At 37.3% G+C, this 22,592-nt stretch overlaps 1 protein-coding gene across 1 annotated transcript in view; it reads left to right on the forward strand.

Moving 5' to 3' along the window:
• The window catches only part of MAP3K2 (mitogen-activated protein kinase kinase kinase 2), a 49,340-nt gene extending 26,771 nt beyond the window's left edge, over window positions 1-22,569 (forward strand). The window contains exons 9-17 of the mRNA XM_071435210.1: window positions 1,187-1,266; window positions 3,210-3,277; window positions 6,612-6,708; window positions 9,241-9,443; window positions 10,170-10,318; window positions 11,350-11,481; window positions 12,651-12,780; window positions 13,861-14,038; window positions 15,732-22,569. Of these exons, the coding sequence (XP_071291311.1) occupies window positions 1,187-1,266; window positions 3,210-3,277; window positions 6,612-6,708; window positions 9,241-9,443; window positions 10,170-10,318; window positions 11,350-11,481; window positions 12,651-12,780; window positions 13,861-14,038; window positions 15,732-15,957 (1,263 nt within the window). The 3' untranslated portion in view covers window positions 15,958-22,569. The remainder of the gene's footprint in view (window positions 1-1,186; window positions 1,267-3,209; window positions 3,278-6,611; window positions 6,709-9,240; window positions 9,444-10,169; window positions 10,319-11,349; window positions 11,482-12,650; window positions 12,781-13,860; window positions 14,039-15,731) is intronic.
• Window positions 22,570-22,592: the final 23 nt, after the last annotated feature.

Below are 22,592 nucleotides of genomic sequence, written 5' to 3' on the forward strand. Positions count from 1 at the left end.
ATTTACAAAAGGCAAGAGGCAACAATTTTTATGAGCTGACTAAATGAGAGACAGATGATAAAATAAAGGCAAGGGGATAGTGCAATTTGTTGCACAATTTTAATGACCGAGCTGAGAATAGGGACAGAATCTCCTACTTTCCAGACCAGGGCTATTCATTATCATAGCCATGTCGTCAGATCCAGCCCAAGTCTGGGTTCATTCCAGAAAAATAGTTATTTTTGGTGTGGGTAAAGTAATTTCTGGTCACTGACTGGTCAGACAAGACAGATGGTCCCTGAAGCCTGGGATGTCCATTCACTCCTAAGTATTCCAGAAATATATAACCTGTCATATATGCATTGCTGTGTGAGCTGTCAGCAGGTTTAAATTAATGAATTTTACTTTCATAAGAAGCCAGGTTAGTTCAACCTAAGCAGCCTTAAGGACCAGTTTGGTGTGGTGGGCTCACAAATTCTGTTTGCTCCCCCCACCTACATTGCCACATCACCTTGGCAAGTGTTGGCCATGCTGCCTTTATCTGTCACAGCCTGCCCAACAAGGACAAGAAGGGAATTAGGGAATGGAGGGTTTTGCTCTGCTCTGCTGTTGACCTGCCTGAGCACAGCTATTGGCACTCTGACAGCAGACCTCACACTTTCTGTAAGAGATGAGGGGTTGGATAAAACCCATGGGCTGCCAGTTGGGCCATAATGCATTGGCTTAGAGAAGTATTCAGTATTGTTCAGCATGAGACAAGAGGAATAAAAATGCTGAACCTGTGGTAAGTGTTGTCCTTCGCAATACAGAGTTCATTCAAGAGTTTGCACTCTGCAAATTCACTTTCAGGACACTGTTTCTTTAATAAATCCTTGATTAGTGTACGGCCAAGTAGGTACCTAGGACCTTTAAGATGCAGCACAGACCATAAAAATTGGAGGGGTAAGTGCTTAATTTACAGCAAAAGACTGTTGTCTAATTCATGGAAAATAATAGATGTTATACAATATATCAAAACAAACTTCATTTTAGGAAGGAGCTCATTTTAAGTCAAGAGATGAGCTTTCCATTCTGTTTTTACCAGTTCATATGTGATTTGGATTTGTTTCTTATTAGCTGTTTTATAGCAAAGCCCTTAACTATTTAGAAAAAAAAAGTGGAAAAAAACCTTGAACCTGTTGATCTTCCTCTGTTTATTGTTTATTAGATGCTGGATCCATTGTCTTTGAGCAGTCCTGAAAACTCTGGCTCGGGAAGCTGTCCCTCGCTTGACAGCCCGTTAGATGGGTAAAAATTATTTACATTCATTATTTAATTATTTATCTTTATTAGATTGCATAATGTCTCAGTTGTAAAATACAACTCCGTTCAGGTTGTATTTTAAGCTGTATTTTAAGAATTTCCCAAGGTCACACTTTCAAGTGACAGTGCTTCTTCCAGAAATTCCCTTGTAAGTTATAGAAGGTTTATAAAAGCTTATTGAAACTTAATTGCTTACTAATACATGGAAAATACTGTGGTGCTTTTTTCTTTTTTTCAACAATTTGTATTTAAACCACAAAAATTTAGATTTGAGGTCCTACAAAAATGTACTGAAGGTTTTTACTAAATGTTGCTAGGTCTTTCTCATGGGTGGTGTATATATCCTGGCAGTGAGCCACTGCATTAAATTTACAGTTCTTAAGCACTGCCATATGAAGTAGGCTTTTCTTTGCTAAAGTGGGGGTACCCAATTCAAGAAGATGGTAGAATCATTTGCTGGCTGCAACAGACAGTCCCTTCCTTTCCTTTGCAATTACTGTCTGTTCCTCTCCCCTTGTTCCTCCTGCAAACTTTCAACTGATTTTTCTTTGTTAAAGCCCACCAGTCAGCTAGAGGCAGTGTGTGCTGTGGGGAGTCTTTTTGGATTGACCTCTGAGAAGATCCCTGCGTTTTGAGGGGTCACTGTCCACCAGCCAAGTCAAGTAAAACATATTCCTGTTTGGTTTATGGTGGTCAGGCAAATAACCTTGGATTTAATGTGCAGATTTGCTCTTTGTTTATTTCAAACTGCAAAACTAATAAAACTGCTAATAAAATATTTTATTTGACTGGTAGAAAGGTGAAGAGTTGGAGGTCACTGCCTCTGGCAATTAATCAGAGCTGTATTATTCAGTAGTACTATTTCAGTAGTATATTTGAGAATATGTGGTTTGAGGACACAAGTAGATTTGGTCTAACAAATACAATTTTGAGTCTAATAAGTCTGCATTTCACAAGGAATAAGACAGTAGACATGAAAGGTATTTTGTGGTTTTAGTGTGGTAGATTAGACGTACACAGTATTTAATGTAGTTCCATAGAAAAGAAATTTTATCTAATTGCCAAATTTAAGGGTTTTGTGGGGTAGGCGTGAGTGAAAGAAGGGGAAAACAAAGCAAACTTAATGCAACTCATATTTCTTCTTCAAAACTCTTTTTGGTTGTTTTTATTTACGTAATTTGACACCTCTACTTAGTTTGTTTTCCTTTTTTTTTTTTTTTTTTCATTTAAATATTTCCTACAAAGATGTAGGTTTTGTGTCTCCATTTAGCTTCTGTTACCCATTAGAGAAATTCTTACCAGAAAAAGGAGGACACTGTTTTGGTATGTTTATGGAAATAAACTGTTATCGATTGCTCTGACTGGCAATCCCATCCATTCCTTTTTGTGGCTGGGAGTTACATACCAACTGTAGGTAAGAAACAATGTGATCATGTAAGAACCAAAAAATTCTTCATCATTCTATAACTCAATAAAATCACTCTCTTAATCCTATGACTTTCATGGAGAGAAGAGGAAATGTTTTTTCTCATTAAAAGGTTCTACATTTCTTTGGTTAAATTTCCTCAAGAGTTTTTGTAGTCTGTATAACCCATTTTGCCAGTCTGTAAACCTTTGTGTTTAGCCATAAAGGTGTTAAACATAACAGTGCTCCTTTGTGGCTGTACTTGTGATAATTCATGTTTTTACTAATATCATTGCTCATTAACAGAGTCTGTTGCTTTCTTACCTACATTAAGCTCAATGAGCAAGCTTCTCCATTGTTGCTGATCCTTAATTGTTACAGTTGCCTACTAGAATTGAGTTTCCGAATTGAGTTCCATTCTGCAGCAATCTATATAGCAGTGGCTTTTCATCAGTAAGAGGACAGTAAGCTTAAGTCTGGATTAACAGCAGTTTTTAGATTCTGTGTATTTTTACACTTCCAGGGACAACTATCCCAAGTCTCGGATGCCAAGAGCACAGAGCTATCCAGATAATCATCAGGAATTCTCAGGTAGGCAAAAATCACTGGAGACACACTAGCTTTCCAGAACTGCTCCTCTTGCAAATAATAGGACTTAGAAGGGATGTTCACTCTGGAGAAGTATTGTATTACACAAACAATATGATAGAAGAAAGCAAAGCAACACCAAATGCACACATTGAAAGATACCATGGAAATACAAGAAATTTCATGTTTCTTCTAGATTATTGTGTGTGACATCACTCCTAGTGGGTGTGATATAACTATCTGCTTCTGTAAGAAGAGCAAATGTGCAGTGCATAGGGGCATGCACACTTAGTTAAATTGGACTGTATTATCTGTCTCTAAGTTGCTGTATAACTGTAGTCAATTTATTTGGAGGTAGTGTGGTTTAACCCCACTTGGCAGCTAAGCCTCACACAGCTGCTTGCTCACTTCCCCATGTGAGACCAGGGAGAGAGCCCTGAAAAGTAAGAAAAGTTTAATAGTACTGCAAAAGCTGCACACACAAGCAAAACAGAACAATGAATTCATTCACCAGTTCCCATCAGCAGGCAGGTGTTCAGCCATTTCCAGGAAAGCAGGGCTTCATCACTCCTAGTGGTTACCTGGGAAGACAAACGCTGTCACTATGAATGTCCTTCCTTCCTTCCTTCCTTCCTTCCTTCCTTCCTTCCTTCCTTCCTTCCTTCCTTCCTTCCTTCCTTCCTTCCTTCCTTCCTTCCTTCCTTCCTTCCTTCCTTCCTTCCTTCCTTCCTTCCTTCCTTCCTTCCTTCCTTCCTTCCTTCCTTCCTTCCTTCCTTCCTTCCTTCCTTCCTTCCTTCCTTCCTTCCTTCCTTCCTTCCTTCCTTCCTTCCTTCCTTCCTTCCTTCCTTCCTTCCTTCCTTCCTTCCTTCCTTCCTTCCTTCCTTCCTTCCTTCCTTCCTTCCTTCCTCCCTCCCTCCCTCCCTCCCTCCCTCCCTCCCTCCCTCCCTCCCTCCCTCCCTCCCTCCCTCCCTCCCTCCCTCCCTCCATCTTTCTCCCAGCCTTTGTTGCAGTGCAAAACCTCAGATAATATGGGATATCCCTTGAGTTAGCTGGGGCCAGCTGTCCCAGGTGTGTTCCTTCCCAACTTCTTCTGTCTCCCAGCCTGCTCTACCAGCTGGCAGGGCAGTATGTGAAGCAAAAAAGCTCCTTGATTCTGTGTAAATGTGCTTCAGCAATAACTAAAATATGTTACCAACAGTGATTTGGCCACAGATCCAAAATGTAGCACCGTAAGTGCCACTATAAAGAAAATTAACTCTATCCCAGCCAAAACAAGTACATGGAGCTTGTGTTTTCTTCTCTGTGAAATAAGTATCACTTTGAAGTGCTCACGACTTCTGTATTTGAAAGCGCTGCAAAGTGAAAGGATGGAGAGCTGTGTGCTGTGCCTATAAATTAATCATCACCACTTGTGGTTTTTTCATACAATACTCTGGCTCTAATCTAAGTAGTTGTGCAGGGCTCAGGATGCAAAGTGCAGTGGGTAACCTTGAAAGTGTTCTAAAGTGTCTTCTCACAGTCATGTCTCACTACAAAACTTAGCTGTTAAACAATAATTAGTTTCCAGTAAATCAAAAGGGTTTTGTATTCCTTCAGTCTATTACATATTTTAAGGCTTCTTTTTATTTTGATTTTGAAGCTTTATCCAGATAAATCTGTGATGGTGAGTTTTTTTCTTTTTAGAATTCTAGAGTGCTTAACAGATTGCACCACTTTTGAATAAAAATAAAACTAAAACTGTGTGTAAGTAGCATTTAGGTAACAGAGATAAGTACCAAAAGAGTCTGAAATGTCAGAAATTACTTTGCCTTTTGTATAATCCTAATCCTAATCTAGTTCATTTGTGTTCATTGTGGTTACTTTTCTAGTTAGATTATCTTGCAATATTTTTTATTGGGATTTGTTGTGTTCTTTCCCCATTCCATGTTCTAGTATGTTAACAATGGGATAGACAGCATTCATTAATTCCATATTCAATATTTATTCTCATGATTTGAAGTATAACAGAAGCAGACAAAATGTCAATCTGGCATAGTCTTTCTTCCTGCCACCACCAGTACTGGGCTTCTACAGAGGGGTGTGTAATATTTGTCTCTCGGAATATATTCCTAGTGATGTGTTGCTCAAGGGTTCTGTAAATGCAAGATGTTCTGTGATTTGATGGATTTTTTTCCTTCTACAAATTTTTCTTGTCCCTATTTCAAATTCTATAAACTTTCTCAGCATCAGCTGTAGGTTGCAACAGAAAGTTGTGCAATTTATTATGTTTTATGAAGAAGTATGTGCTTTGTAACTTTTTTTAAGGCTTGGGTTTTTTCATTTTGGGTTTTTTTTTTCTGTTACTGTTTTTCCAGTGGATTTTTTTTTGTTTGGTTTGGTTTTTATGGATCTCTTTGCTCCCTTCAAGCTGTTGCTTTTCTAGAATTTAGAGGCCTACATTCCTTATGGAGGAGCAATTCGTATCTTTGATCATCTCTGTACTTCTGAATATTTACCCGTTTATTGAAATCTTTGAAATTGAGTAGACCAAAACTTTGTTCAGTGTATCTTACAGCATTTAATTTTCTTCTCAGCTAATAAAAAGAGTTCAGCTCCTGCTTTTTTGGAAGTCTCTATCACAAACCTTTACAGAAGCCTACACTGAATTTCATCTGCAACTTTATTATCCAGTCACATAGCCTCTTAAGGGCCTTCTCTAATTATTCTCTTGGTTTTATTTCTCAAAGTGATTTTGTCACCTCCCTGTTCCTTGTTCTGTGCAGAGAATTCATGGATAATTAAACTGCATGAGTTTTAGCCCAGATTCCTGTGGACTATAGACTGTTTCCTCCCTTCTGATGTACTTACCATGTAACCAATTATTTATGCATTGAGGGACTTTTTCCCTTACCTTATACTTTTCCCCTTCAATAACTTTTAAAAGAGGATCTTAGGGTCTTTTGAATGTGTTTTCGTAATTCAAGCTGTGTTGACTCATTCACCAGTTTTTCATATTTATACAACTTTAAATTCTATTCTTTGGAATAGTTTCTCCTCTATAAAGTATTTTTAAAACTGGAGTAATCAGGCATACTGCAGTCCTCCAACATTCTTTTAAGCAAGAGGTTACAAACCACTTGAGCTGTTGAATTCTTGATCCTTTGGGACTTTTGACTGAAGTCCTTTTAGTACTTGTGAGTTGTGTAATTTTGTTCCATGAATCTTTTTCCTCTGATGCTTCTGCCCTTCATATCCTCTGATACTCTCGCCCATTTTAAGTTTGTATTATCAAAGTGATTAATTTAACATGCTTTGTCACATTTTAAATTTTGAAATGAATCATTTTATTTTCTAGTAGAGTATGATATCCCAATATTTGAGAAATTTGGAAAGGGGGGTACTTATCCCAGAAGATACCATATTTCATATCATCAACAAGACTACAATGATGGTAAGCACTGCAACAGTTTTATTAATCTGTGTTTCTCATTGGAAAATGTGATAAAATTTTAAGATCTTAATGAAATTAAATGACAACAGTGATGAAATTGAAAGCTTAAATTTCTTCCCCAAACTCACTTGCTAAGCTTCTAATGATTGATAGAACCTCTGAGCAGTTTTATCTCTGGTAAAGTTACGGATTACGGAATTCCTGAGTCATATGCACAACTGTGGAAATGTTTGCTATCTTTGGCCACACACAAGTCATACAGTATAAGTTTTTGACCTTTGTGACCCTTTTCTAGTTAAAGTAGGTATGTCTGTTTATAATGTCTGGTTTTGCTTTAAGAAATCCCAAGTCCAGTGGAGTTCCTTTTAACATTTTCTTAGATTAAAAGAGTAAATAAAATTTAAGAGCAGTGATGTAAACTGAGAATTAGTTGGTGAAATAAATTGTTGGAATGCAAGGCAGCACCTGCTGATGTGTCCATAAAACTGGTTTGGACAGTAATACCATTGATATAAATTTAACATGTGTTAAATTTCTAAAGGAAGTAGAGAGGAGCAGCTGAAGGATTTTCATACTTCAGGGTGTGTCGAGCACTAGTTGAGAAAAGTTACAAAGAAATGTGTCCCAAGACCAGATGGCTTCACTTGCAGTGTGGAATGTGCAGAGCAATAAATGGAATTATGTTACAGGAATCACAGAAATATCAAACTTAGGCACTGCAATGTCCAGTTCCTTGCTCTAGAGCAAGATTTAAGGAGGCAATGATCTGTCACACTGACTTTCAAGTAAACTCTAAATTGACTTTAACAGAAGACATACATTTCCTTTATGTTATCATCTTCCAAGATAGCTTATCTTATAACTTAACTTTCTCTGTCTCCCAAGACATTTTTCCTGCAAATGGAAATAGAACTAGTTAGTCTATTTTAGCACAGTGAAGAATTGGTCATTGCCCTTCTATATCCCTGCATCACACACACACACACCTGGTTTCTCGCCTTTGTTTTCTTCTTCTGCCCGAGCTGAGGTTTTTCTCATGGCCACTTTACATATAACACAAGATATAAGCAGAATTTGGTACGTAGCAGTCACATTAATATATTGCAGAATGACCCTACTTTCTGGTCACCACTCTGACTGCTCTTCAGTCTTTGGTTACATTTTCCTATATCATTTTCTTCATGATGTCCAATTGCTTTACATTTTGTAGTTTCTGCATTAGATTTCTCTTTAAGTATGTATATTGTACTTCCTTACTGAATTTCATCTTGATTTTTGAATCATCTCTAATGTCTAATTTCACTGTGAATTTTTATTTTTATCTCTAAATGGACTTTCAGCCACACTTAACATGATGTCATCTGCAATATTTCAGTGTGTTAAGTTCCATCATATGTACATGAGGGATTAAAATAGTGCATGGAAATGAACTGAAGATAATTTAAGTGGACATCCCCAGCAGTTTATCTTCCCCTTTGATGAGAAATCACGATAACTGCTCTGAATCTGTCTTGAGTATAATCTGCATAGTAAGATGGTCTGCAACACTTCACCAGTTAGCTTGTGGGAATGTCCCATTGAAATGGGAAAATAGGATTAGCTACATGAGACAAACCAATTATGACTGGTTTATCACATTTTTATCTTTTCAATGGTGAATAAAACTGCTTAATAACTTGTTTGCATATTTTTCTTGGAATTTAAATTGTCCAGACTAGTATATAAGGCTGAGTCTACTATTTCAGAGATATTTTATCTGCTTTCTTTAGTCCTCTGGGAGCTCCTCCTCTAATGTAGTACCTAATGAATCAGAGACTCATTCAGTTATTGCTGAGTTCTCTAGGATGAAACTTAATCAAGAGATGCTATTCTAAAAATAGTTGTGTTATCTAAATAGATTAGCATAAATTGTATTAGTCATCTGGTTGTAATTAACATGTTGAAGATCAGTGCTCTGGTTTTCCTTCTGATACCATAGCTATCTCCAAATTTTGCATTGCTTGTGTTTTGATTTTTAAAATACTTTTGTGGTCTTCCTGTTTGATTCCAGGTGTCAGTCTTTCTCTGAATTAAATTCTTTCTAGTTTACAGAAGGAAGAGGCTGGCTTGGGCACTACAGCATTGTAAACGTGTATTTTATTCTCCTAAATATCAGAATATTGGTATTTGCACATTTAATAGAGCAATAAAAGCGGAGGCGTGGCGTTTTCATTCCTCCTCTTATAGGTCTCCAGATCTTTCAAGCATGTTGATTATATTTTGAAAAAAATTCCAGGATTTGGTCCCAATTTTAATCTCTTAAACACAAGATTTTGATTCTGTCTAGTCCTTAGATACATCTGTGATGAATGCTTGTTTTCTTCTAGGTGGAAACTTCATGATGGTTGTAGTCCAGTAAACTTCATGATGATTGTGTCCTATCCTCTACTGTGACAGATTTGAATGAGATGATGTAGAACTCATAAAGTATTTGCATGCACACATTTCTTTGCAGTATCTTTTTGTACTGTAACTTTTGTGTTCTCTGTTTACAATTGAAAACTTTTCCAAGAGCCAGAAGGACTCAGGGCAACAGCTTCCGATCCCCGGTCAGTTTCAGTCCCACTGATCACTCACTGAGCACCAGCAGTGGGAGCAGCGTCTTCACCCCAGAGTACGAAGATAACCGCATGAGGAGGAGGGGCAGTGACATAGACAATCCTACGTTGTCAGTCATGGACATAAGCCCACCCAGCCGCTGTAAGTTCTGCCATTGGTGAACCCCGCTGTAAAACTCTTACTTTTCAAATATATCATGTCAAAACCTAGCATGCCATCCAAACATGCTATTACATAATATGTTTTTATCTCTCTAATAGGCGAAGGTCAGGAGTATGCTCATCAGTATTTTCATTGCTTATCTTACCAACCTCCATGTAGACTTTCAATTGGAATTTACATCTGTGATAACAAAACATTGTAAAAGTGATTTCTTAGACTCTTTAGGACCTGAGAAGGATTTTGTAGGTTGCAGTTACTATTCATTTTTGCAGATCTTGGTCATGTTTTCAGTTAAGCTGTAAATTTTTAGTGGTACTGCTTCATACTTGTGGTGGAATTTCAGGAGCAAATATACTTTGTGATGATTTCAGTAGCTCATACCTTGTAATTATGCCTCTCTTTTTTAAAAAAGAAAGCTGTTTCTTTAACATTCTTTTTCTGTTTTTCAAATTAGCTATTGCTAGTTGTTTTAAGTATGTCTAGTTCTACCACAACTTATTTTGTGAATAAATTTAGGTAGCTCATGTTTTCCATCTTACAGGGAGTTTTATTGATCTTGGTAATTTAGATGGTGAAGTTTAGGACGCACAGTCTCTGTTGTTGAAAGAGTAGTCTTTTAAAAAATTATTTTCTGTGTATTCCAGTTTTTCTCGATCAGCTGAATAACAAGCTCATTTGAAAACCAAAACATACTTATATTTTCAGCACCACGAGCTCCAACTAACTGGAGACTTGGTAAACTGCTGGGTCAAGGTGCCTTTGGCAGAGTGTATTTGTGTTATGATGCTGACACTGGAAGAGAACTGGCTGTTAAACAAGTTCAGTTTGATCCCGATAGCCCGGAAACCAGCAAGGTAAGTGATCCCAAAGAGAGACCTTGGAAAAGGCTCCTGCTGAAGTGGTGTGTTCTAGACCAGGCTCACATTCTTTTCTTTCAACAGGATGAACATGTTTTAAACCATGTTGTGTTAGGAAACCATGTCCTTGTTAGGAGTTCTGTATTTTTGTACCATAGATAATTAGTCTGCTTACCTGATTTTAATATTACATCACATTTTAATTTTCAGACAGATCCTTATGCTATGAAGATGCATAATTTGATTTGGTGCTGCCTCAGTCTCTAAAATCAAACAATCTATTATGAAGCATGCTCTGAAATAGATAATTAGTTATACTAACAGGAATTGGAAGAAGTTACATTTATAAGCAGAAGAAGCTGTACTAATATAAGTGTTCCTGAAAACAAATTGCCAAAAAGAAATTTAGTTTGGTATGAAGACAGTTTGAGATTCTTACTACTTCCTGTTTGCAAAATTTATAGTGTTTTGGATGGCTGCAGAGAAAGCACCAGCTGTTAGTGTTTTCCTTTGCTGCATTTCATTATTACAATATCAAGTGCTACTCAAAGGCGTTTTTAAAGTATAGTCTATTATCCTGGAAAAGTTAAGGATTAATGCTATGTGTTCCACCACAAAGATTAAAATGTGGGGTGGTTTTCTGTGTTTTGTTAGTTGTTTTTTTACCCAAGTGGAGGCGTATGACATGTTGCATAATGATCACTGACCTCATGAACATATTGATATCTGCTGTGCTCTGAAACAAGCATAACTTTAAGAAAAGAGAAACAATGAAAAACTAGCTAAACCATCCCAAAGACAATGTATAGAAAATATATAATTTTGCTTGTTTTTAATTACCTCAGTTTAACATTGATATTTTGTTGTCATAAAATGCAAAAACTTTACATTAGCTGTAGGAGTATTTTGCTACTTAGTTTGCATTACACTTTAATATGTACACACTGCTCTGCCTGAAAAAATTCAAATCCAAAATCTTAGTTTTACTACATCAAGCATGGTTAATCTGTCCTGTTTTGTCCTTTCAGGAAGTAAATGCACTTGAGTGTGAGATTCAGTTGCTGAAAAATCTGCTGCATGAAAGAATTGTTCAATATTATGGCTTCTTGAGAGATCCACCTGAAAGGACACTCTCAATATTCATGGAGTACATGCCTGGGGTAAGCAAGAGAGCTCATCCACTTCAGCCATCCATAGTGTGCAGTGTGATGAGCACCCAAGCATTCAGCTTTGCATAAGTGCACACAGATATTTCAAACTGTCCAAATTAAAACCACCAAAGATGGGTACTGACAAGTGCTTGCAACCTCCTGTCTTCTCCATTGGTTGCTTGGGTTCTCAGAATTACGGTGGTTTGTACAAAAGCTCTTTGTGTTTGGTTTTTGCATAAGTGGTGCCTGGCAATGTCTTTGGAAAGGCAATATTATCATTAGTAATCTCTTAAATCTCCCTGAATTTTATTGTTTTGTTTTGCCACACTTCAAGTATTTCTGGAAAACAAAGAGTAGCTGAGATGGGGGTGAGAATAAGTGCATACAGAAAATAATCTTGGTGCTTGCTTCTTGTGTGGCACCTAGTACATGCTGAACTGCTGTTCTTCTTCTTTGTTAGGAAATACTATAAGGTCAGAAAACTGTAGATTTTCATTTTCTCACCAAAGTGGGGTCAGCAGAGCTAAACAAAATGTGCTCCTATAAAAACAGAGGCTCTGTATTTCTCGAGTGTCTCTGTATTTCTGAATAGTTACAGCAGTCTACTTACTATGAGACTCCAGAGGGGAAAAGCAGTGTCTGGGCCTTGGTTTCTAAGTGGTGGTGGGGTTTTTTTTTGCTTCTTCATTTTTTTGAGTTCTGGGTCTTGTTTTGTGGCATGTCTTGAATTCTTCTGACATTTGGAGAAGTGACAGAAGTAATCTTAGCAGTTTGTAACTCCATGTGACAAAGAGAGGTTATACAAAAATAGTTGCAAAACTATTTTTGAAGAAGTTTTGATTTAATCTTATTTTAAGCTAAGATTTGCTTACCTGTTATTTTTTACCACCCTATAGGACATGGTGTTTTTTTTCTTGACAATGTTTTTTTCTGAGTATAAGCTAACCCAAAGGGCATGTGTTATGTTCATCCTGAGTGTCACCCATCAAAAACTTTAGGAAGCTGTTTAGGGGGCTGTTCTCTTTCTGTACATTGTACTGGAACTATTCAGCTGCTTGCAAGTTTTAAGGTTAAATCAAGAAGAATTGTAATTTTAAATGTCTACGTTTCAGGCATAAATGTGATTGAATTTCAGTTGAATTCTAGAAGTGTTAGTGCTTTATGCTTCTGTGCCATAGGGTTCCATCAAAGACCAGTTGAAATCATACGGAGCGCTCACAGAGAACGTGACTCGTAAATACACACGGCAGATTCTGGAAGGAGTTCACTATTTGCACAGTAATATGATTGTCCATCGAGATATTAAAGGTAATGAGAGTTCTGTGCACAGTTCAGTGCTCTTTATTACTGATCCTTGTCCAATCTTATGTGAAGCACTAAAATGCAATTAAGTTTGAAATACCAAAATACTAATACTGACTTAAAATCAGTGTGATTGCTTTCCATCTTTTAGTCTTGTCGCTGTTGTAACTTGGGAGGGAAAAATAAGCAACTTTGGGATGTTCTAGTGCAGTTCTGGCAATGTTTCTTTAGTCTTCAACTGTAAAACAAGCAGGATAAATTCCTTTGATTTTATTTTACTATTAATAGCTTTAAATATATTGGAGGATGATGTCATTAGAAATAGACTGTGCAGAGGAAAGTGTCATGACTTAAAAGTTTAAATTTACAGAGTTTTTTTTCATCAATTATATAGAAATTAACCAGCACTTCACTGGTACAAGAAGTGACCAGCAGAGGTGACTTGCCTGATAAGACTTCTTCCATTTTACTGCTAGGAAACCTGGTGTAACATCTACTTTTTGCAGACAGGTGCAGGTGACTTGCAAGTGTTGCATAAGCAAGGTGTGAGTATGTAGGAAGATGGTGATGTGCCGAATAGGTGTGTTGAACACAATGCTGTTGTATTCCCTAATATTTTTACCATTTTTCTGTTGTTCTTTGTATCAACAGTGTTTTGTTCCAAAGCAGGTTGAGATATCACAGTCAATTTGTACATCTTGTGCAGATAACTGTTTTGAATGAATCTGTAACACAGTTTGAGGTTTTGCTTTACAATAGTATGGGAGTCATTTTCAGTTGTGTGGAAATTGTTTCCCCGTTTCTTTTAATTTCCCATGTGTAGCACATTCCTTATTTTGTCAGGAGGGCTTTACAAAGGGACTGCCCCTTCCTGGAAAAGGCCTGGGATGCAAACCAGTGTGAGCAATTCATTATTTTCTGAACTCCAGAACAGACTAGTAAGAATGAGCAGAGAAAGTAAATTCTCTGGGTTGAAATCCTAGGTTGATGTTGAATTGTACCACTGTATCCAAACTTCTTTTACTGTTTCCCACACCAAAACCCTGAGTCTTTTATGAAGGTAATGCTGTGTTCCCTTCCCTCCAGGAGCAAATATTCTGCGGGACTCGGCAGGCAATGTGAAGCTTGGTGACTTTGGTGCCAGCAAACGGCTGCAGACCATCTGTCTGTCTGGTACGGGAATGAAGTCTGTCACAGGAACTCCCTACTGGATGAGTCCCGAAGTTATTAGTGGAGAAGGGTACGGCAGAAAAGCAGACATCTGGTATGTTAAACCCCCTTCTCCACTGAAAAGTGTCATTTCATTTTCAATAGAGAGTATAGGTGTTGGTTATCTGAAGCTGCTGCAGTGTTTCATCCTGGGATTTAAGCTGAAGAAGGTGGCAAATGTGAACACTGACAGTCATATTTGGAGAGTCTTAACCCTGAAATTTAATTTTTCACATGGCAATTTCTCAGCCCATCAGTTTAGACATCGTAAGACCTTGCATGAAGTTAAGATTACCAAACTGTTTGTTCGTTCTGGAGAGGTACTGACTGAAAGCAATATGTGAAGCTTTGAAACATCAGTTCAGTCAATGTGTTGTAATGAAACTTCAACACCAAAATACCTTTGATGCAAGGCAGAAAATAAAATGCTACTCCTCTAAAAATTGAACACTTAAGAGTGAATTTGCCAGATTTTAAAGGGAGTATAAAAAAAAAATTTGGTTTTTGTTATTAAATACATAAGAACTAAGAGGGAAAGGTAATTTGCAAAAGTGAAGGTTAGTGAAACATTGTATATGCACAGTCTAACATGGCTCCAGCCCAGTGGACAGATGACTTTGGCAATGAGACCCCTTGCACTGCAGGTGATCTGTGAATACACAGTAATGGGCTGGCAGCAGCAGACAGGCTGGAGTAGTAATGCTGTGTGTTTAAAAAGGAACTACGTTGTATCCAAGCAATGGCAATACTTTTAACCTCTGGGAAATGAATTTAGGCTACTTCAGATTATTTAGTGATTACTCTATAAGCGAAAAATAGGGCAACCTTATAATATCAAGCAGTTCACTTGTTCAAATTTCAAATATTGGTACGAAGGTTATTGTGTATTTTTTGGTGAAAACTTAAGAAAAAATACCAAAGTTAGACAGTTGTCAGTCAGTTAATCCTTATTGTGCAATGTACCTCTGTTTAAGCACAAAACTTCTTGCAAGCATCTTGAAAAACATTCAAACTTTCGAAGAATTGGAAAATTATTCCAGCCTATCCATTTTGCAGTATTGTTCACTTGTTATTGGAAGATGTTGATCTTTAAGGACTTCTGGAACAAAGTTTCTCTGGCCATATATATGCCCTTTTACCTTCCTAAATTCTTTAAACATTGTTCCTGAACAAAGATTGTTTAGGAACTTAAAATTTGGTTTGTCCATCTAAGTATATTTTTAGTATCTTTAACTAAAAGAGAAGGTACCTTGAAAGTAGGGCTTTTGTTCTTCAGCTGCCATATTATGTTTCACACGATTCACTGGTGATAACTTGTGTATTTCTAATGAGCTGGCACCACACATGGCACGCATGGAGCTTTCCTGATGCTTTGCATTTCTGTTCAGCCTCAAGGAGCAGGAAAGCTTCCAAGTGCAATGCTGAGTGCATGGCCTGCTGAGCACTGGGTGCTGGCAGTGCCCTATGACAGTTATATTGCCTGGATAAATATGTAATTATCCCTTCACTGAGGTAGTAGCTTTCAGCCCAGGGAAGTAATGAAGTGGAGACATTTGTGTAACTCTAAGGTAAAGGTATAGTAGTACATGCTGTTTTTTTCCAATGCCTATTTCATGCTGAAGTTACTCTGTAGTATTATGTGGACCCTGCTTATATGTGATATTTTAGTCCCTCTCTGCTATTTCCTGTTTTCCTGGGAGGCCATGACTCTGTTGTAACCTGCTGTTTCACTTCTGCCTCTGTTTCAGGAGTGTAGGTTGCACAGTGGTAGAAATGCTCACTGAGAAGCCCCCGTGGGCAGAGTTTGAAGCCATGGCTGCCATCTTTAAAATTGCCACTCAGCCAACCAACCCCCAGCTCCCTCCTCACGTCTCCGACCACGCTCGGGATTTCTTGAAACGGATTTTTATCGAGGCCAAGCTGCGACCGTTTGCAGATGAACTGCTAAGACACACGTTTGCACACTATCACTAACACCTGCCTCAACTCAGCCTGCATCTACTGCATTTATTTTCTATTTGACTGCACTTTTATTTTTTATTTTTTACAAAGAAAAAGGCGAAAAAAGACAAGAGAGAGAATATTCTCTTGAATCTTTGTTTCACTTAGATTGTAAACAATCTAAAATTTGTATCTAAAATGAGAATCTTCTCTTCCCCCCTCCCACCAGGACTAGAACTTTTTGTTTCTATAATGTACTGATGTGGTTGATGTAGATAAAGCACTTTAGTACATATTTGTTCCTTATTTAAAGAGGAAAAAAAAATTACAAATGCTTGGACAGTCAGGACCTGTGTGACTTTTTCTGACACCGCTGACTGACTCAGGGTGCAGGGAAAAATAGACATGCAGCTAAAGGACAAGAAGGTTACTTCTATGTGATTCTTATCTATATTGTAGGTACTTGAAGCAGAGAGTTCTAAGTTCTTACTGTATTTTAGCATTTAATCAGTTTCTGGAATGTACAGTTTAAGCAGGAACATGCGGTTCTGAGAGTTAATTGATGAAGCTGGAAGAACTTGGAACTCTTTGTGCAGCAGCATGTCTAGCTGGTACTTCTATGTGACCAAAAGAAAATAACAAAAACGAGCTCAAAACTGATGTACTAGTTAGAGGTTTTGGTGTAGAATTATTGTATTATCTTAATATGAAAATAATTACAGGTAAACAGATTATGGGCCCAGACTCCTAGAAACTACTATACTGCAAAGGGGAAATTTTCCATGCTAGACAAGGGTCAGCTATTGGATGTAAATAGTTAGGAGAATGCCTCCTGCTCTATCTGCCAAAGAGAACCTCTGTTGCATAAGCTTTGAGGGAGACAGTTATCTTAGCTGATAAAGAATACTGATATTGAGGGTCAGTTCTCCTCCACAGTCCCACAAATGGCTGCAGGGGAAAGGGAATGACTAATCCTTGTGCAGTATATGAGTTACTGGATTCAGAATGAGCTATAAGAAATGTTTGCAAAGCTGTTGAAAGGCGCTAGGATGGAATGTATGTCAACATCAAGTGCCTGAATAATATAAAATTCTTCCCATTCTGCACTAAAAAAAATTGGTTTAGTAATGCAGGTCAGTCATCTAGGATGCATTGAAAATTCCTGAAATAAAGTCAAACATCTCTTAACATCAGGAAAGAGTCACTGAGAAATCTGAGATTCCAGTTATATTTTTAATAAGGTTGCACTGATGAATCCTATGAAGAAGGAGGCACAGCACAGAAAATTGTACAAAGAACAGGCCAAAAGTGCAGAGAGAGCCAGCAGTTAAATAACATGAGGGTGAATATTCCAGCCTGATAATCCAGATTGGTGTTTGTCAGATTTCCAGCTGTCATAAAGTGTACGTTAATTACTTTTTCTATTTCTGAAAGAGCATAATAAAAGAATTAAAAATCTGAAATATTGCTTCTCAGCTGAGAAGCCCAGGTACTGATCAGGTGTAGTGAATAACTGTCTTTTCACAACAGAAAAATAAGACTCTCATATTTTTGTAGAAGAACAGAACATAGATAATTTAAAGGGGCATTTGGAAATAAACTATTGGACAACAGAACTGAAATTATGTTTACTGTTTTGGATGATTCATTACTTGCTTTTGTTGTTTTTTAAAGGCAGACCAGGCTGGTACTGTTACCCTTGTTCAGTCTGACAAGGCTCCACCTGTTCTGCCTCTTTGGAGGACTTTCAGGTTTACAAAATGCATGGAGACAGAACAATAAGCTTACCCATTCCCACAGTCACTTACATATGAGATTTCTGAATTTATTCTGCTGAATTCCATATGTTTTACCAGAGCATAAGCAGGAGTATGGATCTATCCTAATCACTTTACCTGTAGTGGAGTAAAAATGACCTTTTTGTGGCCATCTCTCCAGAGACTGAGAGTGGTGATTTCTTCAGCTTATGTGAGTATTTTACCCAATTTAAAATTTTCTTGGTCAGGGTACACAACTGTGCAAGGTTTCCTGAGCACAGGAGGAACTAGTCATACCAGGAAGAGTGTAAAAGGCTGAAAGGAAAGGCAGCTTGTACTGACTGTTTTTTTGTTTCTCTATCACTAGATAAAAGCTATGAAGCAGCCTTTAAGAAGAATTGGTATGTACTCTGCTGTAAGGGACGTTTGCTTTATAAGCAAATTTTAGTGACAGTAGGAATGGGAAGTTCAATGTAGAACCTAATAGTTTATGTAGGTAATTTTCAAGATCATGTAATTGAAATGATGAATTTCAGACTAATAAGGTACCAAAACCAAGGTGAAAATGTATATAAAAATCCATAGTGGTCAGTGATTCCTGAAAAGGTAAGGAAATTTTATATTACCAAAAAAGGACATTAAAGGGAAAATGTAACCAGGTTTATCTGTAGCATTCATAACATTTAAATATACTATTCTAAAGAGAAACTGCACTCTCTGAAGCTTGAAAATTTTCAGAATCTAGTTTTCTTATAATATGACCTTTCTGTGAGACAGTGCTGGATCATGTATATTGCAATATCACTTCCTTGTTGTGATTTTTAATTACTGAACAATCAAGTTTGCTGCTTTTGTGCCTTTTCTAAAAAAAAATGGCATTCAGTCATGACAACGGTCAGCATTTTGGAGCCAGGAAAAAAAGCAACTTTCAGAATGCATTTTTCATCATGTCTTGAGCATGTCAGAAAGCTGCCACTGTAAAGACTGTGCTTCTTAAATGAAGTTGACATTTTCCAGTTTGAGTGATTCTAGTAAAATTTTATAAATTTAACCAAGGTTAGGCTTGAGCTAGTTTTTTTCACCCTAAGGATAATTTCTCTATTGACTTAAATAACTTACAGTAAATCAGATGGTTATTAACACAAATATTTTGAGCTAGAACTAATTATGAAGCTAAATCAGACTTTTACCAAGAGGTTGGCTGTTACTTACCCCTAGTGGGGTAATGTAGTAAAACAACCTATATACAGGGTTTGTTAAACACTTACAGGGACTCCTGGGGTGATGGTGAATGACCCCCATTCTAGAATTTGTGAGGTTGCATGGAATTTCAAGCTTTAAACTCCATTGGAGGAGGATTGCAAAGCCAAGATCCCTACTCACAACTTCTTGTATCCCACTTAAAAAGCCACCAGCATTTTAGAATCATGAATTGGTCTTAATGATTGAGTCCAATTAAAAAAAATATCCAGTGAAAGCAATACTGCTGCAGGGATGGTTTGCTTTTCTATAAACGCCATGATGAAGCTGTACTCCCAAAAAATAAGGGTTGAAATTCATGGTGAGTATGTGTATTTTCAAAAGTCTTACTTATCTAATGATTTTTAGTAGTCTGTCTGTTGCACATATTAAGTGACAAAAGCTACTTCTGCATTATGGTTTTAATGGTGTAACTAACAGCCCTGTTAGAGCATGACTCAAGGTTTCAGTTGTGTTGTGTTAGAGAAAGTTGCTTATTTTTTATTTGGGGAATATCCGTGGAAGAACTCATAAACCTATGGATCTAATAATTGCATAGTTAACTCTACAGTCTTCTTTTCTTGACAGTTTAAATATAGTATTAAAACTTCTAACTTGATTTCCAATTAGATTTGTAGCTACGTAGTCCTTTCAGTAAAATAAAATGAACAGTTTGGGGTTTTTTTTAGCTAGTGCCTTTTTCTCTGTATGCCTTAATTTGGTTCATGTTAGAACACCATATTGAAATATGTCATACAATTCCATGTCACCAAAACAGTCTTAGAGAATGGGTTTTTTTAAGTGCCCAAAGCAGAGCTTGCCTAACTGCATTGAAAAGTGTGCTGGAGTTACAATCTGCAGCAGACATTCAAATTCAGAACTTGAAAGTGATTTTTGGCTTCCTGTGCTAATACACGTTTTGTATTTGCATTCTGGATATTGTACACCAGTGTACAGGCCAGAAAGAGAATTTGTCTGCATGCACAGAAGTAACTGGATTGTCAGGATTTGGCTTCCTGGCTCTGAGTACCAGACTCTGCAGCAGAGTTTCTTACTGGGCTTGAAAGCAAAGTTGGTTTGTAAGTGTGGTACTGTATTAAAAGCTGTTTTCTTTCAGTGCACGGGAATTTGATCTGTCCAAGCAAACAAACAGATTTCTTTCCTGTGCTTTTTGGATAATCCTAACCCTGCTGTTGTCGTGACTGAAAGCCTCGTAGCACCCGTAGGTACAGTGCAGTACAGCAAGCCATTCTTTTGGACAGCATAGAGCTATGTCTAACTGCAGCTTCAGAGACTTGAGAAAATTGGTCAGATCTACAGTTATTTATAACCAATTTCTTACTTTTTTAATCTTGAAAGACCGTGTCACGCATATAGAGAAGTATAATGTGTGTGCTTGAATGTAAGTTTCTATGGTGTTTCTGGAAAAGCGAAAGTATTGCCGCCAGTGTCATTTCTTCCTGCTGGTAACTTGCTGTCTTGTGGCAATGACAAGTCTGCAGTGTAGAATCACATACAATTACCAAAGCTTTTCTATCCCATATACATATAGCCAAAAGTGATGTTTCATGTCTCTTATAAATAGTGTGTATCCACCAGTAAGCTGTTGCTGACTGAGTAAAGCAGGTACTAGTAAAAAGTGATAGACACTGCCCATATTTCAGACATGTGGGTGTTTATAGTTGCTGTTTGATATGCAAAACTCATGCTTGTATTAAAATGAAGAGTTTTCCTTTTAAAAGCTCTTTCTAATTTAATCTTACTGTTGTCATTCTAAAATTACTGCATAAGCTTGGTGACTAAAACCTGGTGACTTCTGTAGCTGGGTTTGAGCCTTGGGACATGTCAGGAACACCGTGAAGATAAAATTGTGACCTGATCTGTTTTGTACACCATAGTGAGAATGTTCCAAAGCTGTGGGAAGCGGTCAGTCCTCTTTATGTGACAGCCAGATGTCACCCACAGGTACTTGGATGTGGGTGCTGCCTTCAGGAGGAGCCACTAATGTGCGCTGAGGGGTCAGACAGGTTTGCTATCAAGCCAGGGTTTCTGAATCAAAATCTGTGATCAGAAACAAAGGAGCTCCTTTCTCACTTGATATCCCCCACTTGGCCCACACCATTTATTTTTCTTTCTAGCTGGCAAAGCTTAAGTCCTGCATAGGTGGTAGCCTATGATAGCTCCTGAGTAATGTGTCCAGCTTTAGACCAGGGAGCCCATCACTTGAACCCAGGATGCTGCAGCTCCCAGTTTGCTGGTGCAATCCTTGGGTTTCCTCTAGCAATATATTTGTATACAGAGTGGAGAGATCAATGGGGTGGAGGAAATGATATTTCTCATGTTTCAGAGCAGTCACACCTTGGCTAGGGCTCAGTTTTCAGAAACTTATTTGAAAGGGAGAAGACCTGGATTAAACGGCATAAAAATTGTATCTCATGGTTCAGCCCTTATGTTGAGTCCACAGATATGGATTGGAGGTCAGGGTCTTCTTTTGAGAAATAAGGAAAAGGATACTCCAGCTCATGAGTGGATAGTCATAGGAAATACATCAGAGCTTTTTTGTGCTTTTTACCTGAAAACTAGATAATCCTTTTTCCACAGAGGTTTATAAAATGTGGATATAAAAACAAGGATTGCATTTTCTTTTCTGAACAGTCATTAGATTGTCAGTTCCCTGGTGTTTGTTTCTTGTTAATACCAGTAAAAGAAGGTGGTGTCACCCTAAAATTGGAATGGTTTATTAAAGCATAGTGTCTGTCATCTCAGACCTCACAGGGGTTGTATAATGGAGTATCACTGTAAATATGTGGAGGAGACTTAGATTAATTGGAACGTAGGCTTTTAGTTTTCATGAAGCTATGAATAAAAATTTGTAAATTTACTCTTGATCTAATGTACATTTTTATGTAGCCATTAAATTCTCTATTTAATCTATCGGTTTCTCACTGTAAATGTTTTTACTCTCAGTTGAATGCTGGGCACAGTTTGTAATGTATGTACACAAAGGTGTTTTTTTCTATCAACGTTGACTTTTTTGCACATTTTTGGAAATATTTAATTTGTACACTGATTTAATACTCTGACCAATTGTCGATGGGTGTATGAGAATCATGTGTGTGTGCAATGTACTACTGTCTGGATGTATGGGGTTTTTTATTACTTTTGAGATGTTGCTGCCAGTAACTGCACTGCTGTTGCTGCTTTACATGGAATATCTTGTGTATAAAAAAAAGATAAAAACAATTTAAAAATTAGGTTATGGTTTTCATGATTGAGGAACTCAGGAGTTGGGCATTGCTTGCTAGTTCCGTTGTCTAACAACCTTCCAAACTTAAAAACAACCAACCAACCCCGCCTTGTAATTCTGTGTATGCATTGAATGTGTGTGTGTATATATCCCAGTAATCTTATTCCACAATTTCATTTCTACATTTTTATGAACTTGTTTTTTAAGGGTACTATGTTTAGTTAGAATAATTAAATATATAAAAGCTTTGAGAGATGATTTACTAGATAAATATATTTTCAGCTGGCTGATGTTCAAAATATTTTTTTAATTTTTGTTTTTAACCATTCGAAATGTATTTGTATTTCCAAAATCAGACACGAATTGTACTTAGAAATATATTAAAACACTCTGTAGGGACAACAGTGTGATTTCTCTTTTAAGAA

Source organism: Agelaius tricolor, unplaced genomic scaffold (assembly GCF_023055355.1).
Source record: "Agelaius tricolor isolate 1412-34295 unplaced genomic scaffold, bAgeTri1.0.p SCAF_10, whole genome shotgun sequence".
Lineage (NCBI taxonomy): Eukaryota > Metazoa > Chordata > Aves > Passeriformes > Icteridae > Agelaius > Agelaius tricolor.